General features: G+C 51.7%; 1 protein-coding gene across 1 annotated transcript; it reads right to left on the bottom strand.

The window, feature by feature from the left end:
* Positions 1-644: 644 nt before the first annotated feature.
* Pygm (glycogen phosphorylase, muscle associated) lies at positions 645-14,937 on the bottom strand. The gene is made up of 20 exons (XM_057778935.1): positions 14,633-14,937; positions 13,566-13,667; positions 13,406-13,484; positions 13,224-13,327; positions 12,845-12,976; positions 10,526-10,637; positions 10,358-10,440; positions 9,819-9,962; positions 9,524-9,616; positions 9,196-9,342; positions 8,888-9,051; positions 8,382-8,496; positions 7,777-7,878; positions 7,357-7,504; positions 5,741-5,799; positions 5,494-5,635; positions 4,423-4,630; positions 1,367-1,501; positions 1,167-1,233; positions 645-1,051 (listed from the first exon to the last, which is right to left on the bottom strand). The coding sequence occupies exons 1-20, from the start codon at positions 14,873-14,875 to the stop codon at positions 902-904; spliced, it is 2,529 nt and encodes an 842-aa protein (XP_057634918.1). The 5' UTR covers positions 14,876-14,937; the 3' UTR covers positions 645-901.
* Between the last annotated feature and the right edge of the window lie 350 nt (positions 14,938-15,287).

Below are 15,287 nucleotides of genomic sequence, written 5' to 3' on the forward strand. Positions count from 1 at the left end.
CCGTTTAGACTCACTGTGAAACCCGGGGCCTCAAAACCCCTTCCGAGGATTGCCCCTCCCTGCCTTTTTACACTCCTCGCAACGTGAGGCTCAGAACAGGGCCTCTATAGACCTGTTTCTCCAGAACAGGGAATATGCCACCGCCCTCGCCTGAAAACTGCGAATGCCCTAAGCCCTAACACTCCCCTGATTTTGGATTTATCATAGCCACCTGCTAAGAGACCCTAAAACGCCGCAGTGGGGCGGAGCTAGGGGCGGAGCCAAGAAGGTGCCGAACCTCCTCAGGACCCTCCCTTAACAGCGTGGATGCTCCTAGTCCCAGAGGCTCTAGCCCAAATCCCCGACTCCCTGACCCGGTGGGCCCCACCCAGGCAGACGCCCCGCCCCCGACCAACTAAGCTGGCCGCTGACCTAGTATGGACACAGCGCTGGGAAGAGAGGCGGGGAGGGCAACTCCGGAAAAGGGACTGTGTCCCAGGCACCGCCTATGGGCTGCCCCTCTCTCCCCTCCGGACGATGCACCTGCCTCGGTGTGTGTGTGGGGGGGGGGGAGGATAAAGGGGGAATAGGGAGATGGTTGCGCAGCAGCTGTTAAGCTCTCCAAGAGCTAAAAATATTTGCACCAGAGAAGAGAGGAAGGAAGCTCAGGGGACAGTCGATTTATTGGGAGTGGGTGCACTTGGTCAGACCCCATTCATAAATAGGAGGGGTAGGGAGTTGAGGGAAAAGAGGGCAGTGTCCTTAATCACACTGGGCATCGGGACCTAGAGACTGGTAAAAGGGCTCCAAAAAGGGAAGGGCAGAGTAGTAACTCCAGGGCCCACCCTCTGGATGAAAGGTGGGCCTAATCCCAGGAATCGCAGACAGACTCAAGGGCAGATGTGGGGTCTGGTGTGGAAGATCAGATCTTCTCGTCCGGAGCTGGCAGGCGCTGGCGAGAAGGTTCTACACCCCAGATCTCCCGGGCATACTGGGCAATGGTGCGGTCACTGGAAAACTTGCCAGAGGTGGCTATGTTCCTGATCACCATTCGCGTCCACTCTCTTGGGTTCTGAAGACAGGAAGGGAATCTCTAGGTTCACTCTGCTGGTGGGCTGCCCCCATTCTCTTTCATCCAAACCAGAATCAAACAAAGCCCTACCAGCCCCTGGCCCCCAGCCCCTCACCTTGTACAACTCACTGACTTTGTCCTGGCATTTAATGTACTCCTCATAATCTGCAAAGACTTTAAACCTGAATGGAGAGACCAGAGCTCTGTGAGGTTAAGGGCCAAGTCCTTGGTGCAGCAACTGGAGTGAATGAAGTTGCAACCCTGGCAGCCTCCCCACCCACACGAGCCTCCATGCAGCCTGGCCAGCCAGCTCACCGGTCATGGTGCATGAGCATGTTAACAATGTCCTTGAACAGGTCGGGCTGTTTAGGGGAGAAGAAGCCGCTGCTCAACTGTTCGATGATCTGCCGGAGCTCAGGAATTCGGTCGTAGTACTCCTGGGCATTGTACCTGCCAGAGCACACCTGTGGTCAGCTCCCGCCAAAGGGTGCCCAGCTTCCCAGAGAAAACCTGGGAAGGCCTGAGGCTCAGGCCTCCACAGCTGCCACACTGCGCTCAGTTTTCCTCTCCCACTTTGTAGATGAAGACACTCAGGCCCAAAGGAGTCAGAAAAGACAAATCTGGGGCTGGAGAAATGGCTCAGTGCACCTGTGTACACATAAACACACACCTATAATTTTAGAAAAGGAAAAAAGAGAGAGTAGTCTTGGAGCCAGGCAAGGACAGTTCTTCCTAGTGGCAGAATGCTTACCACCTGGCATGTGAGAGGCCCTGGGTTCCATCCCCAGCACCACCGAAAAACAAAACAAAATAAAACCTTCCATGAATGTCTTCTTTCACCATCCCCAGCCCACCTCTGATAGGTGTGACCTTAACGGTCAGGAGTGAAACTCAATCAGGCCAAGCTCACTGCAGGCTCGTGACAGTTTTCTCACTTTTGAGGAAACATCCATCCACCCTGTCTTAAACACGCCACGATGGCGGCCTTCCCTCCCTCCCTGGTTCACTTTCCCCTTATGAACAACAATAGAGTTCCACAGTGATCTCAGGTCCCGGCATTGCCCTGCTTTGCGACTCTCCATGCCTGTGCACAGCTTCCACACTGCCCCTCTACCCCATCCTCTGCGGTCACAATTTTTCTGAAGTCTGGTCTTAAACATCCCAGACCTCGTTCAATGCATCTTAGGGCTAAGAAAACAAGATCTGGAATTTCTTTCTTTCTTTGGCAGGGTGTCACCATATAATCCTGTCTGGCCTAGAACTCGATATGTAGACCACAATGGCTTCAAACTCAAGGAGATTCGCCTGCCTTTGCCTCCAGAGTGTGGGGATTAAAGGTATGTGCCACCATACCCCACTCCAAGTCAGAAATTTCTAGGAAAACACCCTTTCAGCAGCAAATGCCAGCTCTCTGGACTGCTGCTTGAAGTGTAAACTGTGCCAACCTTCCAGGATTTGAAAATCTGTGGCAGAGGTTTAGGAATTCTCACTTTTTTTTTTCGTTCTTTTTTTGGTTTTTCAAGAGAGGGTTTTCAAAGAGAGGAACTCTGTAGACCAGGCCTGCCTGCCTGCCTGCCTGCCTCTGCCTCCTGATTGCTGGGATTAAAGGCATGCGCCACCACCGCCCAGCTCTTTTGTTGTTGTTTCTGTATGTTGGGAATGGTGAGCATGCCTTACCACACATGTGGAGGTCAGAGGGCAACCTTACATGAGGGTCATCATCTTTTCACTTGTTTCTGAAACAGGGTCTCTTTGGTACTGTGTAAGACAGTTAGCTGGCTCACCAGCTTCTGAGTCTGTCTCCACCTCCCTTTTCCTTCAGGCCTGTTGGGATTATATACGCTTGTGTTACTCCTCTTACATGGGCTCACCAGACCTACACCACAAGCACGTTTACCTACAGGGCCATCTGCCTAGCTCAAGAACTTAGTTTTTAATCCCGAGTATTTACCTTCTAATATGTATCCCCAAATCAATCCCCTCACCCATAAAGAATAGTTTGTTTTGCACACTACATCCAACAGTGGACTAGGCAGTGACCGTAGCCTAACAAATTTTTTTTGAGATAGGGTCTCACTATATAGTCATGGATGTTTCAGAACTTATTGTGTAAACCAGGCTGGCCTTCAACTCAACAGAGACCTTCCTGCCTCTGCCTCCCAAGTGTTGGAATTAATGCAAGAGCCACAACGTTTGGCTTTCCTAATAATTCTTGAGGGAATAACCAAACATCTGGGTACTGATGGAAAAGGTTGCTCACTGCACTAACATTTACAACAACAGCAACAGGTCAATTTTAATGTCCTGGGGTTTGGAACTGGTTCTAATATAGCTTGGCTGGGGAGCTGGAGAGATGGCTGGAGAGATGGCTCAGCCTTTAAAAGTTGCTCTTCCAGAGGACCTGGGTTCAATTCCCAGCACCCATATGGCAGCTCACAACCATCTGCAACTCCAATTCTAGGGCACCCAGTGCCCTCTTCTGGATTCTATAGGTACAAGTAGGCATGCCATGCATAAACATACATGCAAGCAGAACATCTATACGCACAAAATAAAATATTAAAAATACATATATACATACATATAAATGATAAAACTCTATCTTAGCTAGGGGCACGCCTGTAGTAATCAAGCACTTAAAAGACAGAGATAGGGGGCTGGAGAGATGGCTCAGTGGTTAAGAGGTCCTAAGTTCAATTCCCAGCAACCACATGGTGGCTCACAACCATCTGTAATGAGATCTGGTGCCCTCTTCTGGCCTGCAGGCATACAAGGAGGCTGAATACTGTGTACACAATAAATAAACAAATCTAAAAAAAAAAAAAAAAAAAAAAGACAGAGGGTTTTTTGAGCCCAGGAATTCCAAAAGCAGATTGAACCTCAAAGTGAAACTCCATTTTAACAATAAATAATTAATTAAAACATTTATGATGCAATGGCAAGCTGGGTAAGCACTGGGAAGGCAGAGGCAGATCTCTGTAAGTTCTGTGAGTTCAAGGCCAGCCTGCTCTACAATTGGAGTTCCAGAACAGCCAGGGTTGTTACACAGAGAAATCCTGTCTTGAAAGATATAATACCAAGAAAATGTTTTCTTTGAAGGATCAATATAAGCCTTTGTCTCTCTCTGCCATGGTGTACAGACAGAAAGCCAATGATGTAATTTTCTTCTAATTTCAGAACTACATAATTTCTGCTTTCTTTTCCTCCCGTCCTGCTACTTCCTTTTTTAACCTTGTTGGCCACAAACTCCCTCTTTAGTTTTCCAGAATCCCAGCAGGCATCTGTAGCTTAGATGTTGCCCAGGCTGGCCAGTCTCTCCCTGCATGCCTCTTGACTGTAAGCCACACACTCTGGTACTCCAGACCCCATACCCTCTCTGGTCCAGCCTTTCCACGTCCTCTACCCGCATGCCAAAGATGAAGAAGTTATCCTCCCCGGCCTCCTCTGCCATCTCCACATTGGCACCGTCCATGGTGCCAATGGTCAGAGCCCCGTTGAGCATGAACTTCATGTTGCCAGTGCCCGAGGCCTCTGTGCCCGCGGTGGAGATCTGCTCTGAGAGGTCGGCAGCAGGAATCACTGCAGAGTGGTCAGAGGAACACAAGGTCAGTCCCAGGGACAGCCCTGCCAGGCTGAATCTGGACAGATTCAGGCACCTCTCTACCCCAACCCACTGCCTTCTGTTGATTCCAGCCTGACCCCATCCCTCTGCTGTTTTGAGGCTCTTTTGACAGTGTTTCACATACAGCCCGGGCTAACCTGGAACCCGCAATGTGAGACAGGCTGCACTTAAATTCACCGTGTGATCTTTCTCTGCTATACTTTTTGGGGTTTTAGTTTCTTTGTACATGTATTAAGGTATGTGTGTGCATGTATATGTGCATGTGTGTACGTGTGCGTGTGTAAGGCCAGAGGTGGATGCCTAGAGTTTTCCTCAATCATTTTCCATTGATATTTTTTTTTTTTTTTTTTTTTTTGAGACAGGGTTTCTCTGTGGTTTTGGAGCCTGTCCTGGAACTAGCTCTTGTAGTTCAGGCTGGTCTCAAACTCACAGAGATCCGCCTGCCTCTGCCTCCCAAGTGCTAGGATTAAAGGCGTGCGCCACCACCGCCCGGCTCCATTGATATTTTTAAAATAATTCTTATTTTATTTTATGTGGGTGGGCATTTTGCCAGCATGTATTTGTACCACATGCATGCAGTGCCTGTAGAGGCCAGAAGAGGGCATCAGATCCCCTAGAACTGGAATTACAAAAGGTTGTGAGCTATCATATGGGTGATGGGAATTGAACCTAGATCATCTTGAAAAGTAGCCAATGCCCTTAAACACTGAGCCATTTCTCCAGCCTGTCCAATTTCTTTCCCGTGACCAGGAAAAGACGGTTAATGGCTCTTCTGGGACTGAGCTCATCCGAGCTCCCGTGCAGCCACCTTGGCACCCACCTTTCTCTGCCAGTGAAACTCGGTAGTTCTCCAGGAAGATCACTCGGAGGCGGTCTCCCACTGCAGGGTCGTGGTTGACCACGTCCCCAATGGCAGTGATGAGCTTGATGATCATCTTGGCCATGTGGTACCCAGGTGCAGCCTGTGGGGGAAGTCTTGGGTCAGCACTTCGGCCTTCCCACACCTTGATCTTGTGACTGTCCAGGCACGTGTTCAAGACCCAGCCAGTCTGCCCTAGGTCTCTCACCTTGCCGCCAATCATCACAGTCCTTGGAACCATGAACCTGTTGGGCTCCCTCTTGATGCCTGTGGAAAAGAGAGGCATCAGGGGCAATACAGGCAGCCAGGGCCAGGACACAGACAGACAGTGCTGGCCTGGGCTGGTCACTGGGCTCTGTGTCTGTCAGGTCTCTCCGTCTCTGAACCTCAATTTGTTCTGTGATGTGGGGTGAGATGGTTAATGCTGTCAACTTGAGAAAAATTTAGAATCACCTCGGGGGAGGGGAAAGCAGGCCTTTTGCCACATTGGTGAGGGACTGTCTGGATCACATTTATGGAGGTGGGAAATCCCGCTCATTGTGGGCGGCACTTTTCCCTAAGTAGGGGATTCTATACTGTTTGAGAGTGGAGAACAAGAGCAGCAAGATTAGCAGGTTAGCAGGTAAAGGCACTTGCTGCCAAGTCTGATGACCTGAGTTCAATCCCTGCAATGTACAAGGTGAAAGGAGAGAACTAACTTCTGAAAGTTGTCCTCCACAGACACGCTGCATCATGGCGTGCACACATACACATAACATACAATAAATAAATAAACATAAAATTATTTTTTTGGCTTTTTGACACAGGGTTTCTCTGTGTAGCTTTGGAGCCTGTCCTGGAACTTGCCCTGTAGACCAGGCTGGCCTCGAACTCACAGAGACCCATTTGCCTCTGCCTCCCGAGTGCTGGGATTAAAGGCATGTGCCACCACCGCCCGGCTGTAAAATAAAATTTATAGACGAATGGAAGCTCTGGCATGATGGCGCATGCCTTCATCACTAGCACTCAGAAGACAGAGACAGATCTCTGTTAGCTCAAGGACAGCCTGGTCTACACAGAAAACTCCAGGTAAGCTGGGGCTACATAGAGAGACCCTGTCTCAGAGAGAGAGAGAGAGAGAGCCACTGGCTCGCATACATCATTAACCCATTATTCTCACTCTCTACTCCTGACTGTAGATGCAATGTGACTTGCTTCAAACCTTGACTTCCCCACAATGACAGACTGTCACCTCAAATATTGAGCAAAATAACCCCCTTTTCCCCTTAATTGCTTTTGTCAGGTAATCTTTATTTTTTTAAAGATTTATTTACTTATTGTATATTGGGGTTTTGCTTGCATGTATGTGTGTATGAGGGTGTCAGACCCCCTGGAACTGGAGTTACAGACCGTTGTGAACTACCATGTGGGTGCTAGGAATGAGCCTGGATCCTTTGGAAGAACAGCTAGTGCAGCCGGGAAGTGGTGGCGCACACCTTTAATCTCAGCATTTGGGAGGCAGAGGCAGGTGGATCTCTATGAGTATGAGGCCAGCCTGGTCTACAGAGCAAGTTCCAGGACAGGCTCCAAAGCTACAGAGAAACCCTGTCTCGAAAAACAAAACGAACAAACAAATAAAAAGCAGCCAGTGCTCTTAGCTGATGAGTCATCTCTCCAGCCCCTTGTCAGGGAATCGTACGACAACAGCAGGAACCGAGCATGTGAGGGTAACACCACACCCTACGGATAGTCACCAGACCCCAGGAGACGCTGATCTAGCCATTGATGGTACAAGGGGAGATGCCCAGAGTTGGGGACTCAGTTGGTGGGGTCCCAGCCACTCACGGTTATACAGGGTAATGACGTGAAGGCAATTGAGAAGCTGGCGCTTATATTCATGAATCCTTTTCACCTGGACATCGAAGAGGGAGTTGGGGTTGATGTGGACTTTGTATTCTCTCTCCAGGTATGCAGAGAACTTCAACTTGTTTTCCTGAAGATTGAGGAGACAGAGGGCTCACCAATGGGGCTTCAGTTTCAAAAACCACCCTAGAGTCCCATTGTTTTGTACTCAGGCCCAGGAAAGCAGATGACAGGAAGGTCGCCCATTACTGCTTCCCTCAACCCCTGCACCAAGGCAGACATTGTTGATGTATGTGACATTCTCTCAGTCTCACTGCTGGGAGAGATGAGCTCTCGCTGCCACTCCTGTCCTCCCCAGATGCCAGCCCCAGTGCAGGAGTCCCAGGCTGCTGGCCTCCCCACCTGTTTCACTTTGGCGACATCACGGATAAAGGACTCATCATCCACATAGGAGAGCAGTTTGCGCAGCTGGTCCAGGTCTGAGATGTACTCCTCACCGATGCGCTGTGGGAATACAGTTTCAGCTAAGACTACCCCATCCTGGCCTCGCTCCTCCAGACTAGCTAGACCCTTCCACCTTGAACTTCTCTTCCCACAGCCTCCTAGCCAGAGCACTTGCGGATACATCCGTCTTCCTCCTACACTAACAATGAGCCCTCTTATGACTGCTTCATCTGACCCCAGCCGGCCTCCTGACCTCTGACCTTTCTTCCTCTGGGCTTGACCTCTAGCCACCCACCAGACATCTGCCCCTTCGCAGTCTCACTTCATATGTGACAGCATTAAACTATGAAGTCCAGCAGGTTCGTCTCTATAGCCAGGGCCTCCATTAGCCATAGGGCAAGCTTGTTCAAGTAAGAAAGCAGTGCCACTTCCTCCAAGGGGACACCAGACTTGGGAACACAGTACAGGACTGTGGCCCTCAGCTGGGGCCTTTGTACATGGAGCTACCCACTACTGTCTCGTAGTGACCTGCATTGATCTGATTGGCCAGAGTGACCTCTCACCTCAGCAATGACCTCCGCCAGCCCAGGGTTACACAGAACCAGCCAACGCCGAGGGGTGATGCCATTGGTCTTGTTCTGGAACTTGTGAGGCTCCAGCTCATAAAAGTCCTTGAAGCTGCAGGTTGGGGTGGAGTGAGGGTCACCATTCACCTCTGCAGAGCCCTCCCACTTGGTCCCCTACTCTATTTTTTTTCCTGAAAAGACTTGGATGCAGATGCAGACCTGGGGCAGGTAGGAGTACTGTGTGTAAGAGGGGGTCATCTAGAACAGGACTGTACTGGAAAGGGACTAGTGTGTTCTAAGGATGGGTCACCCTTGAGGTAGGTGAGCCGGCTCAGCATTAGGGAGGCTTGCTGCTAAGCTTGCCCTGAGTGACAGAGTGGAAGGCAGAACTGATGCCCTCGGGGGTGGGCTCAGCCCAGAAGACTCTGGGTGGTGCCATGAGAAGGGGCGGGATCCACATGCAAAGGCAGAGTGCAATGGGCGGGGCTTGTGGAGAGGCTCACATGGTTTTCTTGAGGATCTCCGAATGGATGCGAGCCACACCGTTGACTGCGTGCGAGCCAGCAATGCACAGGTGTGCCATGTTGATGCGCTTCACTGAGCCCTCCTCCACGAGTGACATGCGCCGCAGCCTGTCTACGTCCCCAGGGAATGCGGCCGCCACCCGCTGCGCACCCCCAAAAAAGTCCAGAGCTAAGACCAGGCTCCAGACCCAGAAATCTTAGTCTCCAATCCCCCTCCGCCCACAGACTCAGCCCACAGGCCTCCTGACTTCAAGGCTGGGGGCCCACTCTCACACCGCCCAGCTCACGTTAAGGAAGCGCTGGTTGATCTCATAAATGATCTGCAGGTGCCGGGGCAGCAGCGTCTCCATGAGGTGCACTGGCCAGCGCTCCAGGGCTTCCGGCAGCACTGTGTGGTTGGTGTAGGCACAGGTCTTCACTGTCACATCCCAGGCCTGGCATACAAGGCAAGAAGTCGGCTGTGCAGTCGGTGGCCCTGCCAGGGCCCAGCTGGGTTTCAACCAGCCCTCTGGTTCACAGTCCTTGCTCAGTCCCCTGCTGTCCTTCCACTTCACACTGGGAAGGAGACCCTGGAGGCCAAGTGACTCCTGTAAGGGTAAACCAACTGAAACCTACCTTGTCCCAGTCCAGCCGTTCCACGTCCACCAGAATCCTCATCAGCTCAGGGATCGCCAAAGAGGGGTGGGTATCATTGAGTTGGATGGCTACCTGTGGGGGGGGGGAGTGGGAAGTCAGGATGGATTCCAGACCAAGCACTATTGTGAGTGCTCCTTGCGCCTTCAGAGCCCCTAAAAGGCCAAATGTAGTTCTGTATACACTTCCAGCCTCCACTCCTCTGTAGAGTAAGGCTGGAAGGAGGAGGCCATGGGACTTGAGATGGGGAGACAGGAGTCTTCAGGCCAGCATGTACCTTATCGGGGAAGGCATCGAAGTTTGTGCGCACAGGATCGCGGCTGCCGAACTTGGAGGACTTGAAGCGCCGGATGATGTCCTGGAGGGTGGCAGCCACCACGAAGTACTCCTGCTTCAGCCGAAGCTCCTTCCCTTCGAAGAACTAAGGGAGATAGATACAAGGTAGAGTGCAGTTGGGGGTGGCAGGATGTGGGGCCCAAAGTTGCTGTGGGTGTGACCAGGAGAGCCCCTATCACACTATGTCCCAGTGCCCTAAATTGCCCCCACCTTCTGAACCCAGGACTTTTTGCCCCACCAACTAACTGTAGCAGATGGTGTTAGAAAGACATAGATGAATCCTGTGAGATTCCCCAGGGAAACAGCTCCCAGGAAATGTCATACCTCACCCCCACCCCCTCAGGACTTAAAGGACTTAATAGGACACACAGGGACAGCAATACAGTGAGCCTAGAACAGTGGCAAAGGTCCCCGCCCCCAGCTCCTCTGTCCCTCTCCAAAGACGTGGACTTCCAGCCTCCAGGTTGAAGGGCAACGCACGTTATCATTGGGGTACAAGACACGTGAGATGTTCTCAGCCAGGTTTCGGTCCAGTACAGCCTGGATGTAGCCACCAACGTTGACTGAAGGACAAAGTGGATTTGGGTGAGGCTGGGGCTGGGCATGAGCCAGGCAGGGCTAACTAGGGCTACCAGCAGAGGGACTTACAGTCCTTGAGGTTGAAGTCATTAGGTGCCTTGGCCGACCAGAGACGCATGGTGTTGACAACGTTGTTTCGATAGCCAGGCACAGGTGTGTCGTAGGGCATAGCCAACACTACCTACAGGAGGCAGCTGAGTCAGAAACTGGACAGGCTGCCGGGGTTCAGCCCTAAGCAGTGCCTGAGTCTGGTTTGTGGGGCCTCACGACCAAGAGCTGAAGCTCAAGTCAAGAACTCTGCCAGTGCCCAAAGCAGACTGTAGTTCCAGCACAGAGCTTACTAGTCGGGTTACCGGGAGCAAGCTATGGATCCTCTGAGCCTCAGCTACAGAAAGAAGAGAAGTACAAGTCAGGGCTGGAGAGATGGCTCAGTGCTTAAGAGCACTGGCTGCTCTTCCAGAGGACCTGGGTTCAATTCCCAGCACCCACATGGCAGCTCACAGCTGTCTGTAACCTGTTTGAAGGAATTCAATACCCTCCAAAGGACATACATGTGGGCAAAACACCAATGCTCATTAAAAAATAAAGAAAAAAAATATATATAAGAGAGCCAGGTGGTGGTGGCACTTGCTTTTAAGTCCAGCACTCAGGAGGCAAAAGCAGGCAGATCTCTTGTGAGTTCAAGGCCAGCCTGGTCTACAGAGTTGAGTTCCAAAACAGCCAGGGCTACACAGAGAAACCCTATCTTGAAAAATAAAAAATAAAAAGAGAGAAAAAGAGAGGGAGAGAAGATATGTCTGCTAGTGCAGGCCTGGAATCCCAGCCATTGGAGAGGCTGAGGCTGGAGGATCACCAGTTCAAGGCCTGCCTAGGCTACAGGGTGAGTTCAAAGACAATCTGGGCAACTTAATGAGTCCCTGTATCAAGTAAAAAAAAAAAAAAGAGAGGGCTGAGGATATAGCTCAGGGATAAAACACCTGTCAAGCAGGTGTAAGGACTGTACACCCCACAGCACTGCAGATAAGTAACTAAGATCTCTCCTACATCCCCACTGCACAGCCCAACACCTGCCTCCCTAGACTGCCATGAGGATCATGAGAAGGAAGACAGTGACAAACGCTGAACCCAAAGTGCGTCTCTGCTGGCGGCTGCTCTACGACCTGGCCTCACCTAGTGAGAGCACACTGAACTCAGAAGAGAGTTCGGGGAACACTACACAGGGGTCAGTTCTATCCAGAGGCCTTTTTTTTTAAATATTTATTTATTATGTATACAATATTCTGTCTGTGTGTATGCCTGCAGGTCAGAAGAGGGCACCAGACCTCATTACAGATGGCTGTGAGCCACCATGTGGTTGCTGGGAATTGAACTCAGGACCTTTAGGAAAGCAGGCTGCGCTATCTCTCCAGCCCCTATCCAGAGGTCTTATATCTAGTTGACCACAGGACTACTTAGCAGTAACCAATGCCAGATAGCTCTACCTCCCAAAATCTTTTGTTTGTTTTTGTTTTATCAAGACAGGGTTTCTCTGTAGTTTTTGAGCCTGTCCTGAAACTCACAGACTGGCTTTGAACTCACAGAGATCTGCCTGCCTCCTCCCCAGAGTGCTGGGATTAAAGGCGTGCACCACCACTTCCCAGGACAAACCTAATCTATAAGCACCAATTTACTACAAAGAACTACCTGCTCCCACAATGCCAGGGTCACCAAAGGACTGCCTATATGGGGCTTTTGGGGCTTCACCTTCCCTCCTTGACACCCTTGATGGGTAGAATGGAATATAGGCCCAGGTCCCATTGCCCAACCCCACAGATACTAAGTTGAAAACCAAAGGAAGGCAGGTCTACAAACTCCCATTCAGAGCTGAATGGGCCAGGCTGTCAGGACACCTGTGTGTGCAGCAGCCCTGATTGGCCCAGGCCTAAATAGAAGAGCAATAAACAGCATTTCCAAAGGTCTAGAGGGAGGAGTCACAGGACAGGGTTTGGGATACCCAACAGGTTTTTGGATCCGTTCAACTTGCTACCTGGGTTTGAACATACCAGTTCCACTCAAGGGGCCTCATTTTCTCTCCTGCCTCAAATGTGCAGTCTTCAATGGCTGTGCTAAGGCTTGTGTTGGGGAGAGGAGCTGGCCAGGACAGAGTGCTGGTGGAGCAGAGACAGTTCCCTCCTCCTTCCAGGGTTAACACTTTGTCTGGCCTCCCCAATAACCCTGACTAGCACCTCCCAGCTCTGGCTGTGTGACCTCCAGTAAATCTCTGGACCTCTCTGAACCTTAGTGACCTCCTTTGTAAGGTGAGAGTGGGCTCAAGAGCCTTCCGCTTGTTTCCTGTGCCCTATTTTCTCTAGGAGTTCCCCCAGAACCTGTACCCATCTTTATCTTCACCTGTGTGTCCACCCACTTGGCACCCTGGCTGGTGTGCTCCACGCGGCCATAGAAATGCACAGGCAGTGTGAACTCAGGGCGGGCCTTCTCCCAGGGGTTGCCATAGCGAAGCCAGTCGTCAGCCTCTTCCATCTGGAGGGTCAAGGGGAAAATTAGACGGCAGGAGCTCCAGGGACTCCTGTTCTGTGAGCTGGTAAGCCATCCAGCAGCACAGAGTATGTCCCTGTTCCAGGGGTCACCAGCTGGCTTTGAGGCAAGGGGCAAGGATGTTTGTCTGGGGAGCTGGGATAGGTTCAGAGCCTATCCAGAGACAGATGACCAAATGAGGGACCTCTCTATTGGGACTGAGCACCACAGAGTTGGGGTCGGGGATGCTCACCTGCCAGCCCCCACAGATCTTCTGATTAAAAATCCCAAATTCATAGCGGATCCCGTAGCCATAGGCAGCTAGTCCCAGTGTAGCCATGGAGTCCAAGAAGCAGGCTATGGGTATCAGGGAAGTGGGTATCAGGCATCCAACACTAGGGACTCCTCCACCCCACCCACAAGCCATGTACTCACCTGCCAGGCGGCCGAGGCCCCCATTACCCAACCCCGCATCCTCCTCGATCTCCTCCAGCTCCTCCATGTCCAAGCCCAACTGAGAGAAGGGGTGGTAGCGGAGTGGTCAGGCCCAAGGGCCAGCATGGGAGCCCCTCCCAACCATAAATGCTTCCCCCACCTGGTAAGTAGCCTCATCACAGGCGTTCTCCAAGGCCAGGTTCACCATAGTGTTCTGTAGTGTCCGTCCCATGTAGAATTCCAAAGACAGGTAGTAGATCCTCTACCCAGAGACCGAGAAGAGGGATCAGAGCCGCCCACTGACATCCAGCCAGGCACAGCTGCATCTGAACCTCTAACCCTCCTGTCTTACTTGCCAGGCCCCAGCATGTCCCTATCTCAGTCAGCAATTCTTTCCTCCCTGCTCAGAGGAGCCACTTCAGACTTTGGGGTCCAATAGGTAAGAAAGGCATTGGTCCCTACATTCCTTCGAAATGCCTTTCCATATGGCTTCGTTCAGTTTCCCCTTCTAGAGAAGGATTAAGGTGTTTATGAGAAGTGGGGACACATTCTGAGATACATACCCCTCCTAATATAGCCCATCAGGAAGTCAGGACATTGAGAAGCACCTCTGAGTGCTCCCCCAGAAGGCATTGCCAAGGCCCAGAGGAAAAAGTCATTTTCAAGGTCACACGGTGACTCAGGGCTGAACCTGCCCTGTACTGCGGTTCCCCTCAAGCCTCAGTCTGGAGATGAACAGAAGCATGGGAATGCTGAGAGCACCCAGTCTGCCCATTTCCTGGGTCCCTCCCTGTCCCTCCCCCACCCCTGCTGTGGAGTTAGGTTCCTGACATTTACCAGTGACCCTACCAGACACTTGATACCTGCTGCCCCAGCTGCCCCAGCCTTGCCCTGCCTGTGGCACAAGCAGACTGTGCCATGCACACATTTGATGGCATGTCCTTCCATGCCAGGTCCAAACTGGGCCACAGGGGGATACATTTCCTGCCCACCAGCAGCCCCTCCAACCTCGTCTGGCACACCTGTAAGCAGCCCGCCTACCCTGAGCACCCCTGGGTCTCCCTCCTCAGTATTCTTTCTGTCCAAGACCCCTAGATCCTCCAACCCCAGGCTCCTATAACAGCAATTTATTTTGCTGTAGAAAATTTGGGCCTCAGGAAGGGCCAGCTCCCTGGCAGGCCTCACTCCCAGCTCATTTCCCACCCAAGGTGTCCCCTCCTGTAGCACCTTGGGGTCCTTTTCGTAGTAGTGCTGCTGTGTGCGGATCCAACGTCCCACGAGGTGGTCCCGCACTGTGTGGGCCAGAGCAAAATAGTAATCTCTTGGCGTGGCCACATTGCGGTCCTTGACCAGGGTGAAATGCAGGTGGCGGTTGAAGTTCTTTTTCAGCTCAGACACATTCTCCACACCGGCCAGGCCGCGAACACTGATTTGCTTTCTCTTATCCTGGTCTGAAAGAGGCCTGGACATGGCTGCAGATAGGCAAGCTGAACGGAACAGACTGAGAGTCTGGTTGCCTCCAGCCAGGGAGTGGAGCTGCCCAGCTGTGAGGGGATTTAAGGCCTGGCTCAGGGCAGTATGACACGCCTCCCCGGACGTGGGAGGGTCTTGGCCTTAGAGCTCAGAGAGCTATTTTGGGGGCAAGTGGAGAGGAGAGAGGAGGGGAGGGAGGGGCATGTTCACAGCTGACCCACTTCTCCCAGGGTTCCTTAGGCCTTCTGGCCCCTGGCTTTTGGAAGACTGGAGACAGGATACTTCAGAAAGAGCTGGAATACTCTGGGAGGCCAGAAGCGTACCTAAAACATTCTGGTTGAGACTTTGTCTAAGACATTATCCAATCTAGGCTCTTTCCTGAGCTATAGACTGGATTGTGGACCCTCCT

Source organism: Chionomys nivalis, chromosome 8 (assembly GCF_950005125.1).
Source record: "Chionomys nivalis chromosome 8, mChiNiv1.1, whole genome shotgun sequence".
NCBI classification, from domain to species: Eukaryota; Metazoa; Chordata; class Mammalia; order Rodentia; family Cricetidae; genus Chionomys; species Chionomys nivalis.

Bases quoted from the DNA above. Each gene is read 5' to 3' on its own strand.
- Pygm (XM_057778935.1), bottom strand. From the start codon at position 14,875: ATGTCCAGGCCTCTTTCAGACCAGGATAAGAGAAAGCAAATCAGTGTT. The intron at 9,617-9,818 runs GTACATGCTGGC...CCCCCCCCACAG, and splicing joins TCGATGCCTTCCCCGATAAG to GTAGCCATCCAACTCAATGA. The intron at 7,505-7,776 runs GTGGGGAGGCCA...CTCAATCTTCAG, and splicing joins ATGTCGCCAAAGTGAAACAG to GAAAACAAGTTGAAGTTCTC.